Source organism: Pseudochaenichthys georgianus, chromosome 11 (assembly GCF_902827115.2).
Source record: "Pseudochaenichthys georgianus chromosome 11, fPseGeo1.2, whole genome shotgun sequence".
Lineage (NCBI taxonomy): Eukaryota > Metazoa > Chordata > Actinopteri > Perciformes > Channichthyidae > Pseudochaenichthys > Pseudochaenichthys georgianus.
This window is the reverse complement of record NC_047513.1, coordinates 19,517,744-19,536,999: the sequence shown is the minus strand read 5'-3', so window position 1 is coordinate 19,536,999 and position 19,256 is coordinate 19,517,744. Positions and strand designations below refer to the sequence as shown.

Below are 19,256 nucleotides of genomic sequence, written 5' to 3'. Positions count from 1 at the left end.
ACTGACTGTATCTGATCGAGTGGCACAACTCACCCTTTCAATCAATCAATCAATCAATCAATCAATCAATCAATCAATCAATCAATGTTTATTTATATAGCCCAATATCACAAATGTTACATTTGTCTCAGTGGTCTTCACAGTGTGTACAGAATATCAGTATGACAATACGACACCCTCTGTCCTTAGACCCTCACATCGTACAAGGAAAAACTTCCAAAGAAAACCCAGTTTAAAGGGAAAAATGGGAGAAACCTCAGGGAGAGCAACAGAGGAGGGATCCCTCTCCCAGGACGGACAGACGTGCAATAGATGCCGTGTGTAAATTGAAAAGATAATACATTTGCAACATAGGTAGTCCAAATGTTTGGAAATGCATGTGTGTATAATAGGAAGATGAATCCACGAGGATATCCATCCAGGACCTATGATCCAGGACCACAGCCACGACTCAAGATCCAGCGCTCGCGATCCAGGACACAGGACCGCAGGATCATCCATGACTCCGGATCCCAGCGTATATAGACACCAAAAAGAAAGACATTTGGGGAAGCTGGGTTAATCGGAACATGAGTGTACACGGGTATAGACAGAGAGAAGGAAGAAGTAAGATGTCCCCCGACAAACTAAGCCTATATCAGCAAAACTAGGGGCTGAATCTAATCAGCCCTAACTATAAGCTTTATCAAAAAGGAAGGTCTTAAGCGCACTCTTAAAAACGGATAGGGTGTCTGCCGCCCGAACACAAACTGGAAGCTGATTCCACAAATGTGGAGCTTGATAAGAAAAGGCTCTGGCTCCCATTGTACTTTTAAAGATTCTAGGAACAACCAACAACCCTGCATTCTTGGAACGCAATGCCCTAGTAGGACAGTAGGGTATAATGAGTTCTTTAAGGTAAGATGGCGCCTGCCCATTAAGGGCTTTGTAGGCGAGAAGAAGAATTTTAAATTCTATCCTGTGTTCTATAGGGAGCCAGTGTAAGGCAGCCAGAACAGGAGTAATGTGGTCCCTTTTCCTAACTCTGGTTAGTACACGAGCCGCAGCATTTTGAATCAGCTGAAGCGACTTGATTGACTTCTTAGTACTCCCTGATAATAAAGAGTTACAATAATCCAGCCTAGAAGTAACAAATGCATGGACTAGTTTCTCTGCATCGTTTTGAGGCAAGATATGCCTGATTTTTGCAATGTTACGTAGATGGAAGTAGGCGGTCCTTGAAATTGATTTTATGTGGGCGTTAAAGGATAAATCCTGATCAAATATAACACCAAGATTCCTTACAGTCTCACTGGAGGCCAAATTAATGCCATCCATAGTTAGTATGTCTTTAGATAATTTGTTTCGTAGATTCTTCGGGCCAAGTACAATAACTTCAGTTTTGGTCGTGTTTAACATCAAAAAGTTTAAGGTCATCCACGTTTTTAAGTCCTTAAGGCAGTCTTGAATTTTATTTAGATGATTAATTTCATCAGGCTTGATTGATAAATATAGTTGAGTATCATCCGCATAACAATGAAAGTTTACAGAATGATTCCTTATAATATTGCCTAACGGAAGCATATATAATGTGAACAAAATAGGTCCGAGCACTGAGCCCTGTGGCACTCCATGGCTAACTTTGGTTTGCGTGGAAGATTCATCGTTAACACGTACAAACTGAGAGCGTTCAGATAGATAGGACCTAAACCAGCCTAAAGCAGTTCCCTGTATGCCAACTAAGTGCTCTAGTCTTTGCAATAGGATATCATGGTCGATAGTATCAAATGCAGCACTAAGATCGAGTAAAACAAGAATAGAGACAAGTCCCTTGTCTGAGGCTATTAGAATATCATTTGTGACTTTAACCAGAGCTGTCTCTGTGCTATGATGTGTTCTAAAGCCAGACTGAAAATCTTCAAATAAATCATTGTTTTTTAAGTAATCACACAACTGTTTTGCGACCGCTTTCTCAAGAATTTTTGAGAGGAACGGAAGATTAGAAATAGGTCTATAGTTGGCTAAAACCTCTGGATCGAGGTTGTGCTTTTTAAGAAGCGGTTTTATCACTGCTACTTTGAATGATTGTGGAACCTGTGTGGAACCACGTCCTTTCATTAATCTATAGTGTGTGTAATCAGGAGCTGTACTTCAATCTGTCCTGATCTCTCATCAACCTGATAATCGATAACACCTGTGTGGTTAAAGCATCTAGCTGGTGTCTAAGATATTTTCAGATTTTATGTAATTACCGTGTTTATAATAAAATGAAGTATATTGACAAACATGGTTTTGAAAACATTTAGTCAAACTTAATATCTGTCATAATTCCTGCTCAATTAAAGAGCCACCACCATTCACAGCAGCATTACAGCTGCAGTACTGCTGTCTGTCCACATGGTGGTGACATTAGCAAACATTAGATAAAGCAGTGAGGCTTTAAGCGTGTGTGCCATGGTCTTTATCCATACTGAAGATATCAGGAGGCACAAAGGAGCAGACCAACAAGGACATATTGTCAACCTGTTGATACATTGAAATACATTTTTCCAGACACTTTGATTTCAGGTTCCTTCCTGGGGAATTCTTTAACGGCTAACATTCATGAAAGGCTCTTCGATAATTCCTCCTCCTTATTTCTATCCTTCGCTATTGATTTATACTGTGTCTTAATGTTTAGAACAGTGCAATTATTCACTGTTTTTAAGTCTATTTGTATAACATATAATTATATATTTTACTGTTTGGATTAGTAATTAAATATCCCTGGCTTTACATTTCGCTTTTGATTAACATAAAATCCAAACAGTTGCAATGTTTTTTTTCTAGATATCGTGTTAGCAGACAAACAAACGTGATACACAACAAAATATCTTCTTTATTTATGACCAAGGGATTTTTATCTCGTTTGACACATTGATTACAGACACAACAGAAACATGTTTTAATGAGCTCCTACAAATGATACAATTAATTACCTCTCTCCCTCTCTCACTCACACTCACGCGCGCGCGCGCGCGCGCGCACACACACACACACACACACACACACACACACACACACACACACACACACACACACACACACACACACACACACACACACACACACACACACACACACACACACACACACACACACACACACACACACACACACACACACACACACACACACCATGCATACATCACTTCAGGGGACATTACATTGACTTACATGCATTTCCTGGAGACTTATCCTAACCTTAACCATAACCAACACATGCCTAACCCTTACCCTTACCCTTAACCTTACCCTAACCCTAATCCTAACCAAGTCTTCACCCTAAAATTAATGATTCCCCTCATGGGGACCTCCATTTTGTCCCTATAAGGGAAGCCAGTCCCCACACGTGACTATGTAAACAGATGTAGGTCCCCACAAGTATAGTAATGCTAGAACACACACACACACACACACACACACACACACACACACACACACACACACACACACACACACACACACACACACACACACACACACACACACACACACACACACACACACACACACACACACACACACACACACACACACACACACACACACACACACACACACACACACACACACACACACACACACACACACACACACACACGGCTTCAGGTCCAATGATCTACCCTGGGCTGCAGATTATGTCACGTCAAACACAGTGATGATGTCAGATCAGCTGACGTGTCGTCGTCGGTTTCTTTCAGGATGTCAAAGCGTTGTCTAAGTGTGTAATCAAACACACACACATGGACTATTTCAGACTACCACCTACAGCTATGAAGGAACATAAAGGTCATAAATACTAATAACCATAACTTCACGAGTTACTGTGTGTGTGTGTGTGTGTGTGTGTGTGTGTGTGTGTGTGTGTGTGTGTGTGTGTGTGTGTGCTCCTGGTCTTCCTTATGTGTCGGCAGGTTTTTCCCATCAGTTAGGATCTGTAAAGGTTTCTCATCCATCTTCAATTGTTGTTGTTGAGGACCCACCATGAGGCTGGAGGAGTAGAAGCAGGATTTTAATGAGACACTGAACATGCTATCCTCTGCACACTGTGTGTATTTTGTGTATTTGTGTGTCCGTGTATGTCATGACAAATATGTTCAGCTTTGCCCTCTGTGCTGCAAGTGGCTGGTTATAATGTGAAGCGGGTAATGATGCTTGTTAGGCAGAATTAGGATCAATTTGATGTAATGATGCAGGAGAAATAACACAACATATCAACAACAACTGAGAATGGCCTTCTAATGGTCTGATATCATTTGACACACCAAGCACATCTCATGGCATTTCCCTAGAGTTTCCCAGTTTAGATGGAGAATGACAAACGTTAGATTGTAACTTAAAGTAATATAACTTGCTATTGGTAACTTTAAGTTATATAAACACATTTCTTTTTTTAATTAACTAATGAACATCATCACGAAGAAACCCTTAAGCGGGAACGCTTTAGCAAGAAAAGTGCTTCATTTTTATTTTCTGTTTTTTTTTTATTGTATACTTTGGTTAAACTGCTCCCAAGGTAAATAATAAACCATTAAGCTCAATATCTATCCAAATCATACATTGTTTATCTGCTTATTGAAGCATTTCATCGAAGCACATTTAACAGACGTAATACTCAAATCAATCTCGAAGCACAACCTTTTGGTTTATTTGAAAACTTTTTCATCCTGACTGGAAAAAAAGACTTCAAAATGACGCTCTAATGTCTTTGAGGATCATTTGTCTGCACTGCTTGTCTTGTGATTGATGATAGACGTCACGCACCAAAGGGCACCTGAGGCTGAAGAGTTTACCCTTTAAAAGTGTAAGACCAGTCAGGTGAATATAATCTTGATCTTGTTGGATGTGATGTGTTTGAGTGAAGCCAGCAGAAAATCAGCAGGAGCTTTATGAATGCTCTTACCAGGAACCAACATGGTGCTTAGGCTCTCAGGGGTTTCCAGGAAATCCACGTTGCCCCTCTGGAAGGTCTTACTGTAGTTGGTCTGCAGGTGACTGTGCAGAGGAAACAGACAGACTCTATCACTCTATCCATAGAGAAGATGCATAGGCTTACAGATGTCTTCAATAGTTTGTAAATCTACGTATTCATGAAACAATTTGGCTATACAAAAAACTAAAATAAACGATTTATTCTCACACATAAAAGTGATCTTAAAAAATTTAATTATCGAGGATTTTACTCCGATTTTTACAAAACTTTGAATGTATGAGTAAAATACTTGAAGATTGTGTACACTAATCTGCATTTTCTGGCATGTTGGGATGAATTGTAATATTCAACAAAGGGCATTTAAATATATATATATATATATATGTTTTCTTTCCGCTCTGAAATGGAATATTTATCCGTAAAGTTCCAGCAACGTAGTATTCGGTATCATTGAGACATTTAAGTTAATTTTGAATGTCTATTATGGAAATAACAAACTAGACATGGCCCATTAGACTACCTCAGATACAAATATAAAGTCAAGTTTCATGAATTCCTCTCTGCTCCTGCTGCTGCAATAATACTTTACTTCATTTCATTAAAGCATAAAATCTTCACTAAACTTCTCTCTGTTTTTCTTTTAGCAGAACACGCTGAACTATTCATGATGCATAGTGTGCCGGTGAATACTTACTTCTTCCACACGTTGTTGTGCTCCCAGAATTCATAGAGAATGAAGCGTGATTCATTTGCAAGACGCTGAACTGCGATGCTGCGAAATGCAAAACAGGGGAGAACACAAGTCACGCAATCACTAATTAGTGTGCCACATTATGTCCCCGAGAACTGCCTCTCCGTCTGAAATGTTTCCACGCTCTGACTGCGAGCAGGCAATTTGCATCCTGTGTGGCGTAATTCCTTTATTTATGATTGCAATAAATGTGTGCACTGTACAGATAATATCCTATTTAAATGCTAGATACATTTACTGTTCTGTGAGGACTGTTTATACTTTTTCCTTTTGAAGGCATCTTTTATTCACATGTTGCTCTTTGTAAAGCATTTTTCAAAGACTGTTAACAATACACACGTCATCATGTCCTAAATCCCTAGTGATACAAAGTGAACAGAGATAATATGAACTGACTGTAGACATCCAGTCTGGGCGCAGGCACAGTCCATGTACTGTCTGAGAGCCAAACGAAACTCCTCCAGCTCGTCCTCCAGCACCGACAGCTGCCTCTGGACTATCAGGATGTGCTGTGTAGACAGAAAACACACACACACACACACACACACACACACACACACACACACACACACACACACACACACACACACACACACACACACACACACACACACACACACACACACACACACACACACACACACACACACACACACACACACACACACACACACACACACACACACACACACACACACACACACACACACACACACACACACACACACACACACACACACACACACACACACACACACACACACACACACACACACACATGTTAAGTCACAGCAGTCAGAAGGTCATGTTTTGCTTCTGGTGGAGAGAAAGTCTATTTGGAGCCGGAGGAGGACCATCAGAAATACTGACAGGGATACATTTCCTCACTCTTAAAATTAAATATTTTAGTATCAGACATCAGACATTGACATTCAACGACAGGAAACGAGAAACAAGGAGACTTTCTATAATCATAACAATAAAAAAACCTGCTAATCATTTCCTGTGGCGGAGGTTTGTGACAGAGGCAGAAGGGCTGATGGGAACAGGAAGTGAATGGTCTGCCTGTTAGCCTAGTTGTGTGTGTGTGTGTGTGTGTGTGTGTGTGCGCGGGTGCGTGTGTGTGTTTAATGTGTGTGACTGATAAAATGCCTGAGGATGTTCTCTCACTTGTTAATTTGAGAGAAGCACATGCACACAAACACACACATGCACACACACGGTAGGGGAGACACTCATTCCTTACGTGCACACACACACACACACACACACACACACACACACACACACACACACACACACACACACACACACACACACACACACACACACACACACACACACACACACACACACACACACACACACACACACACACACACACACACACACACACACACACACACACACACACACACACACACACACACACACCAACAGTCACACAGTGTGTGTGATTTACTCTCAGCACCACATGTATTCCCAGTGACACACACCAATTACATATTGATTAATTCACTCACTCAGATGTCTGCATGATGGGACATGACACTTAAATTGAGTATTTATAAGCATGATATCATTTGTGTTGAGTTCAGCTATATAGGCCGGAGCCAGCCCATTTAGGGCTTTGAAAACAAATAAAAGGAGTTTAAAATCAATTCGGAACAGAATTGGAAGCCAGTGCAGTGAGGCCAGAATTGGGGTGATGTGGTCACGCTTTTTGTGGCCAGTAAGTAGACGTGCAGCTGCGCTCTGCACTAGCTGCAGGCGTTTAATTGACGCCTGGTCCATACCCACGTACAGAGCGTTGCAGTAGGCCAACCTCGAGGTAACAATGGTGTTAATAACCCTTTCCAGAAAAGATAAAAACGACTTGGTCTTGGCCAATAGTCGTATTTAAAAAAATCAGGTTTTGACTACGCTGCTGACCTGCTTATCGAATTTAAAAGCGCTATTGAAGGTCACTCCAAGGTTCGTGACAGAGGGGAGGATATTATTTTGAGGGAGCCCAGAATATCAACCTGGGAGGCTGGAGGTTGGGGTCCAAAAAAGATAACCTCAGTCTTGCTCTCATTGAGGTTGAGGACATTTTGGCTCAGCCAGGATTTGATCTCTGCTAAGCAGTCCATCAATAGCTGTAATGAGTTGACATTTGAATTGAGTGGCAGATAGATCTGTACATCGTCGGCAGTGGAAGGGGATGTTGTGTTTTGTGAGAATTGAACCTAGGGGAAGTATGTACAGTAGAAAAAGGATGGGGCCCAGAATCGAGCCTTGGGGAACCCCACAGGTAAGAGGGGCTTTGGCAGAGGAGATGGCACCTAGCTGCACTGAGAAGCTGTAGCACTAGCACTAGTGTGGGCTAGCCTAAGCGCAGATACTTTTTCAATAAAAAGTGTAAGAAACTTATCACAGAGAGTAGTCGAAGGCACAATTGAAGAAACATCACAGGGATTAATGATCGAGTTGAGGACATTAAAAAGAACCTGAGGTTTATGGCTGTTTTTGGAGATCAACAGAGAAATGTGCTCTGTTTTGGCTGCTTTGACTGCCGTCTGGTAGTCGGAAAGGCAAGCACGAAGGATTTCTAAAGAGACATGGAGTTTATCCCTTTTCCATTTTCTCTCTGCACGCCTGCAAGCGCGTCTGAGAGCACGAGTACAGTCATTGAGCCACGGCTCTGAGAGAACTTTCTAAGCCTAAAAGGAGCAACATAATCCAGTATTAGGGTACATGTCGAGTCAAACATGGAGATAAGCTCATCAGCACTAAAAACACAGTTCACCTCTAATTTACAGATCGGAGAAGCATTAAAAACATCAACTTAACTTAACCTCCCACATTTACTTTTCTTTTTAACTCTCTGTAACCTAAACCTCCTTTCATTTGTGTAACATATATATGTATCCATCTTCATGCCTTAAATATAATGTAATTTTTGTATCATTTTCCAAAATACTACTGGTATTATTGGTGTTAGGATTCCTTTTTTTGGAAGTAATTTATAAAAAAGAAGCTCAATTTAACTATCTATGTTCTTCCACCTCACACTGATATCCTCCTGAGTGTGTCTGCTGTGTCGTCAGGGATTCAGAGTCTATCAGCCGTGAAATGAGTGATACTCTATGTAGCTTGAGCACAAATAACAGTCTCCCTTTGCTTTGGCATGAGGATGCAGTGGTTACACAGGGAATAAAACACATTTAAAGAATACACACACTGTAAACAAGCACAAGCCTTGAATATTTAAGTAGCCAGTATAGGTTTACACACATGGTATGCACACATGTATGTTGAGTTATTAAAGTGTTTTATCCATAAATATATGTTTTAGAACATACCCAGACATGCTTACTCATAAACTCTCTGTCGCTCACACGTACGTCTAATAATGAGTTTTTAAGAGAAATATTACAAAGAAAGAGAGTGCAGAGGGAGTCAGGTTTCAGCCCTCCTGTTGCTATGACAACTGCTGAGTGGTTATTATCAGTACAAATCTCCCATGTGAGAACAGAGACAGGGTCACAGCAGCAGCAACAGAAGAAAAGTCAATTAAAGTCAATGAAAACTAACCGATTTGCTCTCCAACACCTCCTCTTCAACGGGCTCCAGGCGGATCTCCTGCAGAACAGATACAAATGTATACAATGACCTGATAGTGACACATTTTGCACGCTATCTAAATGTATTTAACCCTTAATAACCGGCCCCTTGGAAGCAGAAGAAATGCAAACTATTAGAATGTTACGTTCGCAAATGATCAGACTGTTTTGAAAGGTACAAATGAAAGGAACCGAGGTGACCATGTGATCATTTTTATTTTTATAGTTTCCAAATGTCAGTGCCTGCCCAAGATCCACTCCCTTCTACAGGGACAGTGAGAACCAGCTGGGCACAAGAGGTAGAGGTTTGTTGCTCAGATATTACCTCTAGTATGTTTCTGCACAAATCATCATGTTGTTTTGCTATTAAATCTTAAAAATGTGCTCATTTGCATTTATTGTAGTGGCAGAAATCAGCTCAAATCATTATCACCTGCTGGTCAGCAAACAACATGGAAAGAAAGTAATTACCACAAGAGAGCAATCAAATCACTTGTGAAGATAAACAAATATCAGGGGGTTGAGAAGACTGTCAACTGTTCAGATAAAGAGTCATGTTATTGCCTGTGTTTTATATAATATTGTTAAAGTCTTAAAAAATAATTATCAGCCAGTAATTCACAAGAAAAAAAGAGAATAGAAATAAAAAGACAAAATGACCTCTCTGTGTAGTAAAAGTATATATTTTAAACTTTCTCCTAAGATTAATCTTATTCCCAGATGTATTATGTGTCCGAAAAAGTAATCAAATCAAATAATCAAATAATTGACAACAGAAAATCAAACGAATCAAATGAGATTTTATATTTCCATGTGATGTTCAAAACACGCAGATTGTAGCTCTAAGAGTGTGAAAGCAGTCCATATCTCCCGCATACGCTACATATGTGTGTATGTGTTTGTACGTGGGAGGTGTGGTTGAGTTAATTTGTTAATATTGTAAGTTCACTTAATCAGTATTTATTCTGAGAAAGAAATGTAAAGACCAGATGGCCGTGATAGTGAGAGGAAGAACTGAGATGGAAAGTAGAGTAAGGAGGCAGGAGGATAAAATAGAAGGATAACCTTTTTCTCTAGACGGTCGATGAGCCTCTGCAGCCTGTTGACCTGGACCATCCACTGGCTGTCTTCTTCATAAACACCTATAGACACAGACAGGAAGCCACTCAGAGGGAACAACAAAGGTCGAGGGAATGATGCTGCTTACATCGACCGTATTTCTCGACCTCTTCCTCCATTGATTGTTTCAACCGAACACCTCGGAAATAGTGGCGGCATCCCAGAGGGCATTTCGAGGTTTCCTTTCATATAACGCAACCCTGAAAACATGTCATTCAATAAAAAAGCCCTGAGGCATAAAATCAAAGTTTAAAGAGGTGCACACATCTCCGAGCAACCACCACTGGTGTTATAGTGGAAGTTAATGGAAAAAAGACTGTGTGCAAACAATTGCCAATACAAACAATAATGGAGCTGTGAAAATAGAAACACTGGAAAGAATAGCTGTGGTTAAAAGGTCAAGAAGTGAATCTGATGATAGAGTGAATGTGTCTTCTCATTGATTGTGACAAACAGCTTTAAAGAAACATGTATTACATGACATGTCACTTGTTAGACACTTTGACCCAAAGCTACTTAAATACACTCAATACTGTGGGCAATCCCCACATGCTACACCACTAAAGGTTTAGTCTATTAAAGTAATGACTTGTTTACTTGTTTTCTTAGGTCAAAGTGTGTGTAGTGTTACTTTTTGGCTCAGACAGGTGATGCAACAGTCACTCTTTGTGTTGCTGCTTGTGCTTTGATGTCGGTGTGGTGTGTTTGGACCTTTAACAAATAATTCTGCCTGGACTCATAACTTTAACATTATCTATAAAACTGAGAGCTGGAATTTTTCGATATGACTTGTGATACATTATTGGATAACTCACCATCAGTGTACTTCTACTTCACCAAATAATTAATAATACATCATCCACCATAATTGAAGTCAAGTTTTTTTTATAACCCTGACCCTTTCGTACCAATCATTCCCTTTTAAATTGAAATGAAATATGTGCTTGCATCACAAGACAAACAAACTCACCAATAAATACACTGCAAATGTGTATCACAAGCCAGGGAGTGATCTTGCTGTAAACTGCATCTCTTGGTATGCTTCATGAAATAAATGTCTTACTTACAATGAAATATCACACAGTGATTTGAGAGTGAGGTCTTCCATCACTTTTAACCTCTATCTGCAGCACAGGGGAAGTACCAAAGCATTTTAAGGCTTTAGAGCTACACCCAGCAGCACATGAGAACACAACTCTCCACTTCAATCTCCCTCTCTGTCTCACACTCCAGTTTCTCTCTCACACCTTCACGACCTCCCTCCCCCCTCCTGTGCTCGGCTCTCTGTCCTGTGGAGACACACTGACTCTGACCGAGCAGCTCTTTTAACCTCCGGCAGCTACAAGACAACACCACTCAGGAGTGTAGCGCTTCAATATTAAACAGGATGCACTGATTATTTATTCATTCAAACTCAGCTTTAGACAGCAGAACATATGAACCCACCTGAATTGACGAGACTGAGGAGAGGGTTGTTGGGAGACAGGCTGCTGTTCCTCTGGAGCCTCCGATTGGAGCGGCGACCCGACCACTGGATGGACAAAACCTCTGGCTTCAGAGGGCCCTGCCTGGAGTCAACAGAGATATTTATCAGGCATCAAACATTTTTAGACATAGACACCATTTTTTACATTGTTGCATTTGCATTATAGTTAAAATCTTTACACAAGTAAAGATACTTGTGTTTAAAAATACTCTGGTAAAAGTAGAAGTACTGACTAAACTTCTTTACTCGTAGAAGTAAAGAAGTATGGGCTTTGAAATGTACTTAAGTAAAAAGTACCCATAACTACCAACTATTTTAAAGAGTACCTGACCTTGCTTTATATTAATAGAACAATAATGTAATTGTTAGCTAATGGATGTTTCCATGCTGAACAATGGCAAAATGACAACGTTTTCATTGGTCGCTCTTCTTTAGAGAAGACCAGGAAATGATGGATACACGGATCGTGTTAAAATCAATAGGCATGCAATGACTCTTAATAATAATGATAACGCTACCAAACACAGATTAAAACTAAAGTAACAAACCTGTTTTGAAAATGTAAGAAGTAAAAGTAAAAAATCGCCAGAAAAATAAGTAGTGGAGTAGTAGCCTAAGTACCAGTACCAAAAAAACTTGATTTGGTCTCCGCTGACTCTCTGTTACCGACACAGAAAAGAACCTGAGCAGGAAGTAAACATTGTATGAACTCAAAAGTGAAAATGTAACGGCTCACTTGTAATTTGTCTTTCCTTTTTGTACAGCAATTTAAGATGGCACCAGGTGTCTAAAGCACACAGTTTCATGAATGGATGTTGAAAGTGGTGGAGGTCTGAGACTGACAGTGACGCTAATGTTAGGAAGAAGGTATGTGCGGCCGCAGGGAGACATCACCTAAGATTTAGTTTTGTGATGTCAAGTTGTTCAGTCCTGTATTTCTGAGAAGTCCTAAGGGTGTCGAGAGGATGTGAGCGCGCAGTTGAATGCACATGCACGTTTATATGTGTGTGTGTGTTTTGCGCAAATAGTCAAGCACAAACATTAAAACAGCTATTCAACACAGAAAAACAACCACCAGCCTTTATCACCAAATCCTTATGAGGCCTATTGCATTGTTTACTATACTCACCAGGGTGCATAGCATTTATACCTTTATCGCAGTGAAGCGAGGGTTTTTATAATTGAACATGTATGTTGCAATGTAGGCTGTATATTCGTTATATTTAATAAAACCTTAAAGAACATGGCTTTTTTAACACCGTCAAATAACATTGTTCACTATACTCACCCGGGTGCAAATAGCATCTGCCTACGAATTATTAATCAGTTAAATCATTTTCTCATAGACTTCTATATCATTTTGCAACCATGGCTTTTATCCACACATTTGTATTGAGCACCTTAAGTTTAAGCTAAACAGTACATATCATAAAGAGTAAGTAAACTATTAATGTGTCTAAAACCCAGTCAGCTAATTCAGAATAGTTCTCCCAAGAGGAATGCAGGTTGATTCAGGTGACACCATTTAGTATATTGGTATTAATAATGTTTAAATGCTCATTTCCGAATATGGTAGTCAGGCAGCATAATTATTGCTCCAGTGAAATGAATGCTATATGGAGGAGGAGGATCGGTGGCCGGTCCCTGTTGATGTTTTAGTGAGTCATACTATATTCTTGGCTTTGCAGCGGCTTTAATAACTATAATCCGTCTGAGATCAGTATTAGAGCAAAGATCAGCAACCTATGCATCATCAAGTAACTCCAGAAGCCTTTATGCATACTGAGACTGAGTGTCAAAGCCAGAAACTTATGAATATAAAGCTGCATGTTCAGTTCTGAGTCATACCAACCATGCACCCATTAATACAAATCAGCTTCTCTTTGTCCTCTTCACACATACAAGAAATGACCACAGAAACCAATTTAGAGCCACCAGAGAAACAGCCACATCCTCTAGATGTCTGTAGGAACAGAGTGGTTGCATTCAGATGCACGGGGGAATAATTCAAGTGTGTTTGAAAAGGATGCTGGTGTAGAGGCTCCTGCTCTGGGAGCGAGGGACAGTCACACTGTGAGATGACATGAGTGGAAAATATAGAGAAAGGAACATTTAGAGGATTTGAGAAAAGAAAAGGAAGTCGCTGTCGGAAGATGTTATCCAAGCCCATCATTTAGTGTAAAAATGGTCATGGTGAGAAAAGGGACACTGAATTTTGCCAAAAGACATGTCAAAACTGTAAGAAATTGGCAGAAAATCACCACTCGGCTGTGGAAGCTGCTGCTCAAAGCAGAGACCGGGGACGTGAAGCAAAAAAAAAAAGAGATTGCGTCATCACCCCATTCTTTAAATAGCATATGAACATTGACTTTACCCGCAGGGAATACACACACAAGTGCGAACACACAGACACACACAACCTCAGAATTTATAAAATAAGCTCTGTCGAAACAAATATTTATGTTATTTGCACTAAATGTTCCCACCACTTTCACGATTTTTGAAGCATAAATAAAAATTGCCAGAAGTAAAGAACTAACATTGGGTGTTAAAACTTCACCACCTTCACATTACTTCAACCACTAAGCTAGAGATGGATACTTATTCGGGATAATGTTTAGGTGTCCTATTCAGGCATTTACTATAGAAACTGCCTTTTTATAACACATAAAAGCCTCAACTTTCCCGAGGGTTATTAGCTGACATATTTTATGTTTTAGAACAAAAAAACTGTAAGTGCTAACTCTTTCCCTAGTTCAACAAATCCTTTTACACATCCAGCAGACAGAGAAACATTAGCATTGATTTGGAGTTTGTGTACACCTGGCTCCTGTAAATCAGATACTATCTCATCTTCCATGTCATTCTGGCTTAGTACCAAGTGAGTTGATATCTTTGTTTGTTAGCTGCCTGCTGTGACAGGAAATGAGAGAAAGAGATCCCCAAGATGGAACCAAAACAGTAACGTTGTTGATAGTAAAACCAAAACGAGTCGAAATATTATGAGAAAGCTCTGCGAAGTTTAGAGGGAAGACAGTGTTGTTAATATCTGCATGGTGGGTTCATTTTAGAATCTCACTTTAATTTAGTGAGTTAAAGGTCACCTATTATATAAAATCCACTTTTTCATGTATTTTATACATAAACATGTGTCCCCTCTGTGTAAAGAGATTCCCAACGTTTCAGGAAAAAAGATTCTCTCTCTCTTTTTGTCCTGATCCATTTATATAAAAACCTGTCTGAAAATGAGCTGATCAGATTTTTGCCACTTTGTGATGTCATAATGATTTTTTTGCTTGTGTAACCATTAGCCAATAACCAACCAAGGTAAGGTCACGTGAATCTCCTCCTAGAGCACCATTGTGTTCTTTTTAATCAAATATCTCTCAGAGGGGCGTGGGGAGAGGCTCCTTATTTTCATCTAAAGTAACAGACAGAGAATCAGCACTTTTGAAACAGGGCTGAAACAGAGGGGATTATGGGTAATGCTGCAATGATCTGTTTGGTATTTGGAGCCAAACACTTCAGAGACATGTTTTGTATATAACTGAGACCTATAATATATTGATGAAAAACAGTATAATAGGGGACCTTTAATACATTGTGTGATAGATCAAGTTAAAAAAGGTCCTATTGTTGTCGATATTTTGCCAATTTATTTACAACTGCAGTGAATATCTATTTTCAGTTTCTTTGTCCTCCATGTTTATTTCTTTAAAATCTTAACAAATCCATTCATACATTTCTCATTCTATGTTTATATGTCCACACAGGTAGGAGATCAAATACATATAAAGGATTATAAATCTATAAAACTATTGCTGAATTAGCTGGAAGAGGACCTTTTAAAAGGACATGAACCTGCTGTTGGATGAAAGCGTCATTTAAATCTTAAATGTGGGACGTAAATTAGTGTGTGCTGTTTGTACAAAATTGTCGGGCTAAATGTGAGAGCTGTAATTATAGGTGCCATTGTACAATACAATTTGTCCAAGTTTTAAGGACTAATTGTATGTGTGAGATTTTGTTCTTACTTCTCCTGGCGAGTCTGCTCGGCGGTGGTTTCCATAGCGCACTCCAGAGAGCTTTGAAGTGAGTGAAGCTGATTGGTTGTCTCCTTCAGCAGGAAGCGGGTCACAAACTGCTCAAGGTGGCTGGACTCCTGATAATCCTGTCGATTAGGAGAAGAAAAGGAGGTGGAGGAATCAGAGTGGGAGTTAATGATAAAAAGAAAAGATGTTTCACATGCAATCAAAAGTCACTCAATGCCCAGACCTCCTCTGCTAATTAGAAGATGCCAAGCAGATCTGTCAGCTCGGAAATATTACATAAGCAGCGGGAGAGGAGAAAAGAGGAGACAGGAACAATCTGCAGTCTCTTATCAGCTGAAACCTGCCTCTTATATAGTATTTGATCACTTTAAATAGATAAGAGAAGACAGAAGCACAAAGCAGGTTCAATAGGGAAGATGATGACAGCTCAAAATGTACATGCAAGCAGAGTGGGGAGCTATTAATGAGTGCATAATATTCAGTAAAAATTCATTTGACTCCATACAGACATTAGACTAATTCAGCAAATATGTTATTATTGACTCATAGTTGTGTGTGTGTGTCAACCTTGCCATTGTAGCAAATAATCTCAAACAAATGTGTTAAACTGATATATAATAATCATGGGCGGCGCCAGGATTTTTTTGCTGCAGTAGCTTAGCAGTTGCTATATGACAGCACGGCGTTGCTAGTTAATTTTCAAAATATACAAACAATACCAGTGGGCCAAGCACGAGCCTGTTCATATTGTAGCGTTCACCGCTATTCAAGATCACTCAAGCCTTCAATGTCGAAAACGTTCTCTTTATTTACAAAACCAATCAATAGTGTAACACTCATGACTTTCACGTGACACACACCGGAAAACGCACACACATACACACACCTGGAAGGGGCGGTCTCTCCCTAACTCCCACCAACAACATTGCCTAAATAACGCACTTTTCCTCCTCTCTGGCCTCACTCTGTGACTGCGGGTGCAGCGGGTCAGTTGGCGGGGGCACCTGTTCTTCATTGTCCCAATCCTCCCGGTTTTCATAGTGAACATCGGGATCCTTGTGGATAGCAGGGTTGTCCGGCTGGACAGGCTCCGTTGGAGAACGCGGTCGTTTACGCTGACTTGTGACTGTGAGAAATGTTTCCATTTTCGATCTACTGAGAATTAGCCAAGTAACAGTTCACAGTAAATTACAACGACCCGCCCCTGATAGATCCCGCGAAAATGTATCATATGTATACACATTCTCGCGGGCTGCGAGAATGTGTATAGGCCTACATATGATACATTTTCATATCAAAACAATGGGGTTGCTAAGCCGTTGCTAGGCCAATTGTTGGAGTTGCTATAGCAACTCCTAGATACCCCCTGGCGCCGCCCCTGATAATAATGATGTTGATCGCATTGCTTTAAAGCACATGTGTCAAAGTCAAGGCCCGGGGGCCAAATCAGGCCCTTGGTGGATTTAATTTCGGCTATAATTTAAGGATAATTTCTAATTACTATTCAATCTGGCCCGCCGGTATATTGCACGCACACCTTCACTCAATCCTGAGGAGTTCCTCCGCTCAGAGCCTGACCCCAAACATTGATGAACTTGCACCCAAGATGAGATGCCAAGTATCTGGCTTGAACTAGCATCACAGATCAGCACACTGAGTTTAATGGATGTTTCCTTCTGCACTTTTTTTCTTGCGACAACAGGGCATGTTTGGTTTTTCTTTGAGGGAAATAGTTTTTTTTAAACTGTTGCTGGAAAAATGTAATCATACGAAATGACTCTGCAGATAGAGCCATAAGAAATGACTGCAACTGATTATTTAATGTTTAATGTTGTTTTTATAGGCAATCATTTAAGCTTTGTTAGTTCCAGGTTTCATATGTGCAATAAGTTCATTTCAATAAGTTCTGCAATAAACATTGAACCAGTTCGGCCCTCGACTAGTACCCATTTTTTAATTTTGGCCCACTGTGTATTTGAGTTTGACACTCCTGCTTTAAAGGGTTATTCAGGCGATATACAGTAGTGCTGCACTTTCATAAAGATTGGGGATTTACAAATAACATGTTGAAAAAAGATTGGTCCAAATTAGGTACAATATAGGCTGAAATGTGCTCATCCTTTAGGTGCCCGGAAGTAATCAAAGACATTTCAAGATAACCCTGATTGTATCATCATCATGATAAGTAAATCCACCTCTATTTGAAAGTGGAGTTCCCCTGTAAGAAATACTGTTAGGAAAATACTGAATGTACTCTTCTAATATCAGAGTAGCACATGATAACAAAGGCCCTACGTAGCTGTGTACGTAACAGGATGTGTGATGACCTAGAAGAGCGTCAGGACACAATGTTTTAGGCATATGACAGCTATGTGACAACGATTAACATGATGATTCAGCCTCTATGGAGATAGGCATATGACTGTCATGTTTATTGCTTACGCAGGCCTTAGCTAATCTGAACTAAGTACTGCTTTGAACCGGTATTCTGCATATTGTGACTGTAACTCTTGTATATAAGGCATGTCAAGGACACTGTTCTAGGAACTATTTGCACGCAACCTCTGTGTGTGATGACTACTTCCATTAAATGTATCCTGATATTGAAGACCAAGCCGGTGACGAGTGATATTTTTCTAACAAATACCATAAAATAGGAACTAAAAACTAGAAAATATAATCATATGAGCAAATATTCCATAGTATTTTGAGCAGGAAAACAATTATTTTCAGACCCAGATGCAAATTTGAAAGCACTAATTGAAGGATAGATATAATTACCATAATTATATGACATTATTGTGTAGAGTCATGTTTATGATTGGTGCAAACAGTTGTGTTGGTGGACAACCTGTTGACACGTTCTATGGTGAAAATGTTTTTCACTTCAATCAAAGCCACATCATTTCCCCTGTACCGATAATTTCAGTCCAAGGCACAATGTGTCATTTTGGAAATCATGGTTCATTTGTCATCTGTTGTGTTTGTTCAGAAATCTGATGGGAAAAAATCTAACAGAATGACATTTTAGAGAGGCGTCATTAGTAATGCCCGGACTGGAGCAGGAGGTGTGAGTGATGTTTTGGATCAAATCAAAGGAGAGGGAACAATGCTCCGTACGACACAGTCTGCTGTTTGCAGGCAGCACCTGCTCCAACATTTTGAGCACAGCGACCATTTGTACACTCGACTAACAATGACTGAGATAATGCTAATGGGAGTTAGATTATAAATATATTAATGATTGAATATGATTATGTGTGTGAGCGAAAGAAAGATGGGGAAATAA

General features: G+C 39.9%; 1 protein-coding gene across 1 annotated transcript in view; it reads right to left on the bottom strand.

The window, feature by feature from the left end:
* Window positions 1-3,565: 3,565 nt before the first annotated feature.
* necab1 (N-terminal EF-hand calcium binding protein 1) overlaps window positions 3,566-19,256 on the bottom strand; it is a 35,750-nt gene continuing 20,059 nt past the window's right edge. The window contains exons 6-13 of the mRNA XM_034094770.2: window positions 15,950-16,086; window positions 11,876-11,997; window positions 10,376-10,452; window positions 9,282-9,329; window positions 6,102-6,214; window positions 5,649-5,726; window positions 4,925-5,016; window positions 3,566-4,011 (exon numbers count right to left, since the gene is read on the bottom strand). Coding sequence (XP_033950661.1) covers window positions 3,980-4,011; window positions 4,925-5,016; window positions 5,649-5,726; window positions 6,102-6,214; window positions 9,282-9,329; window positions 10,376-10,452; window positions 11,876-11,997; window positions 15,950-16,086 — 699 coding nt within the window. The 3' untranslated portion in view covers window positions 3,566-3,979. The remainder of the gene's footprint in view (window positions 4,012-4,924; window positions 5,017-5,648; window positions 5,727-6,101; window positions 6,215-9,281; window positions 9,330-10,375; window positions 10,453-11,875; window positions 11,998-15,949; window positions 16,087-19,256) is intronic.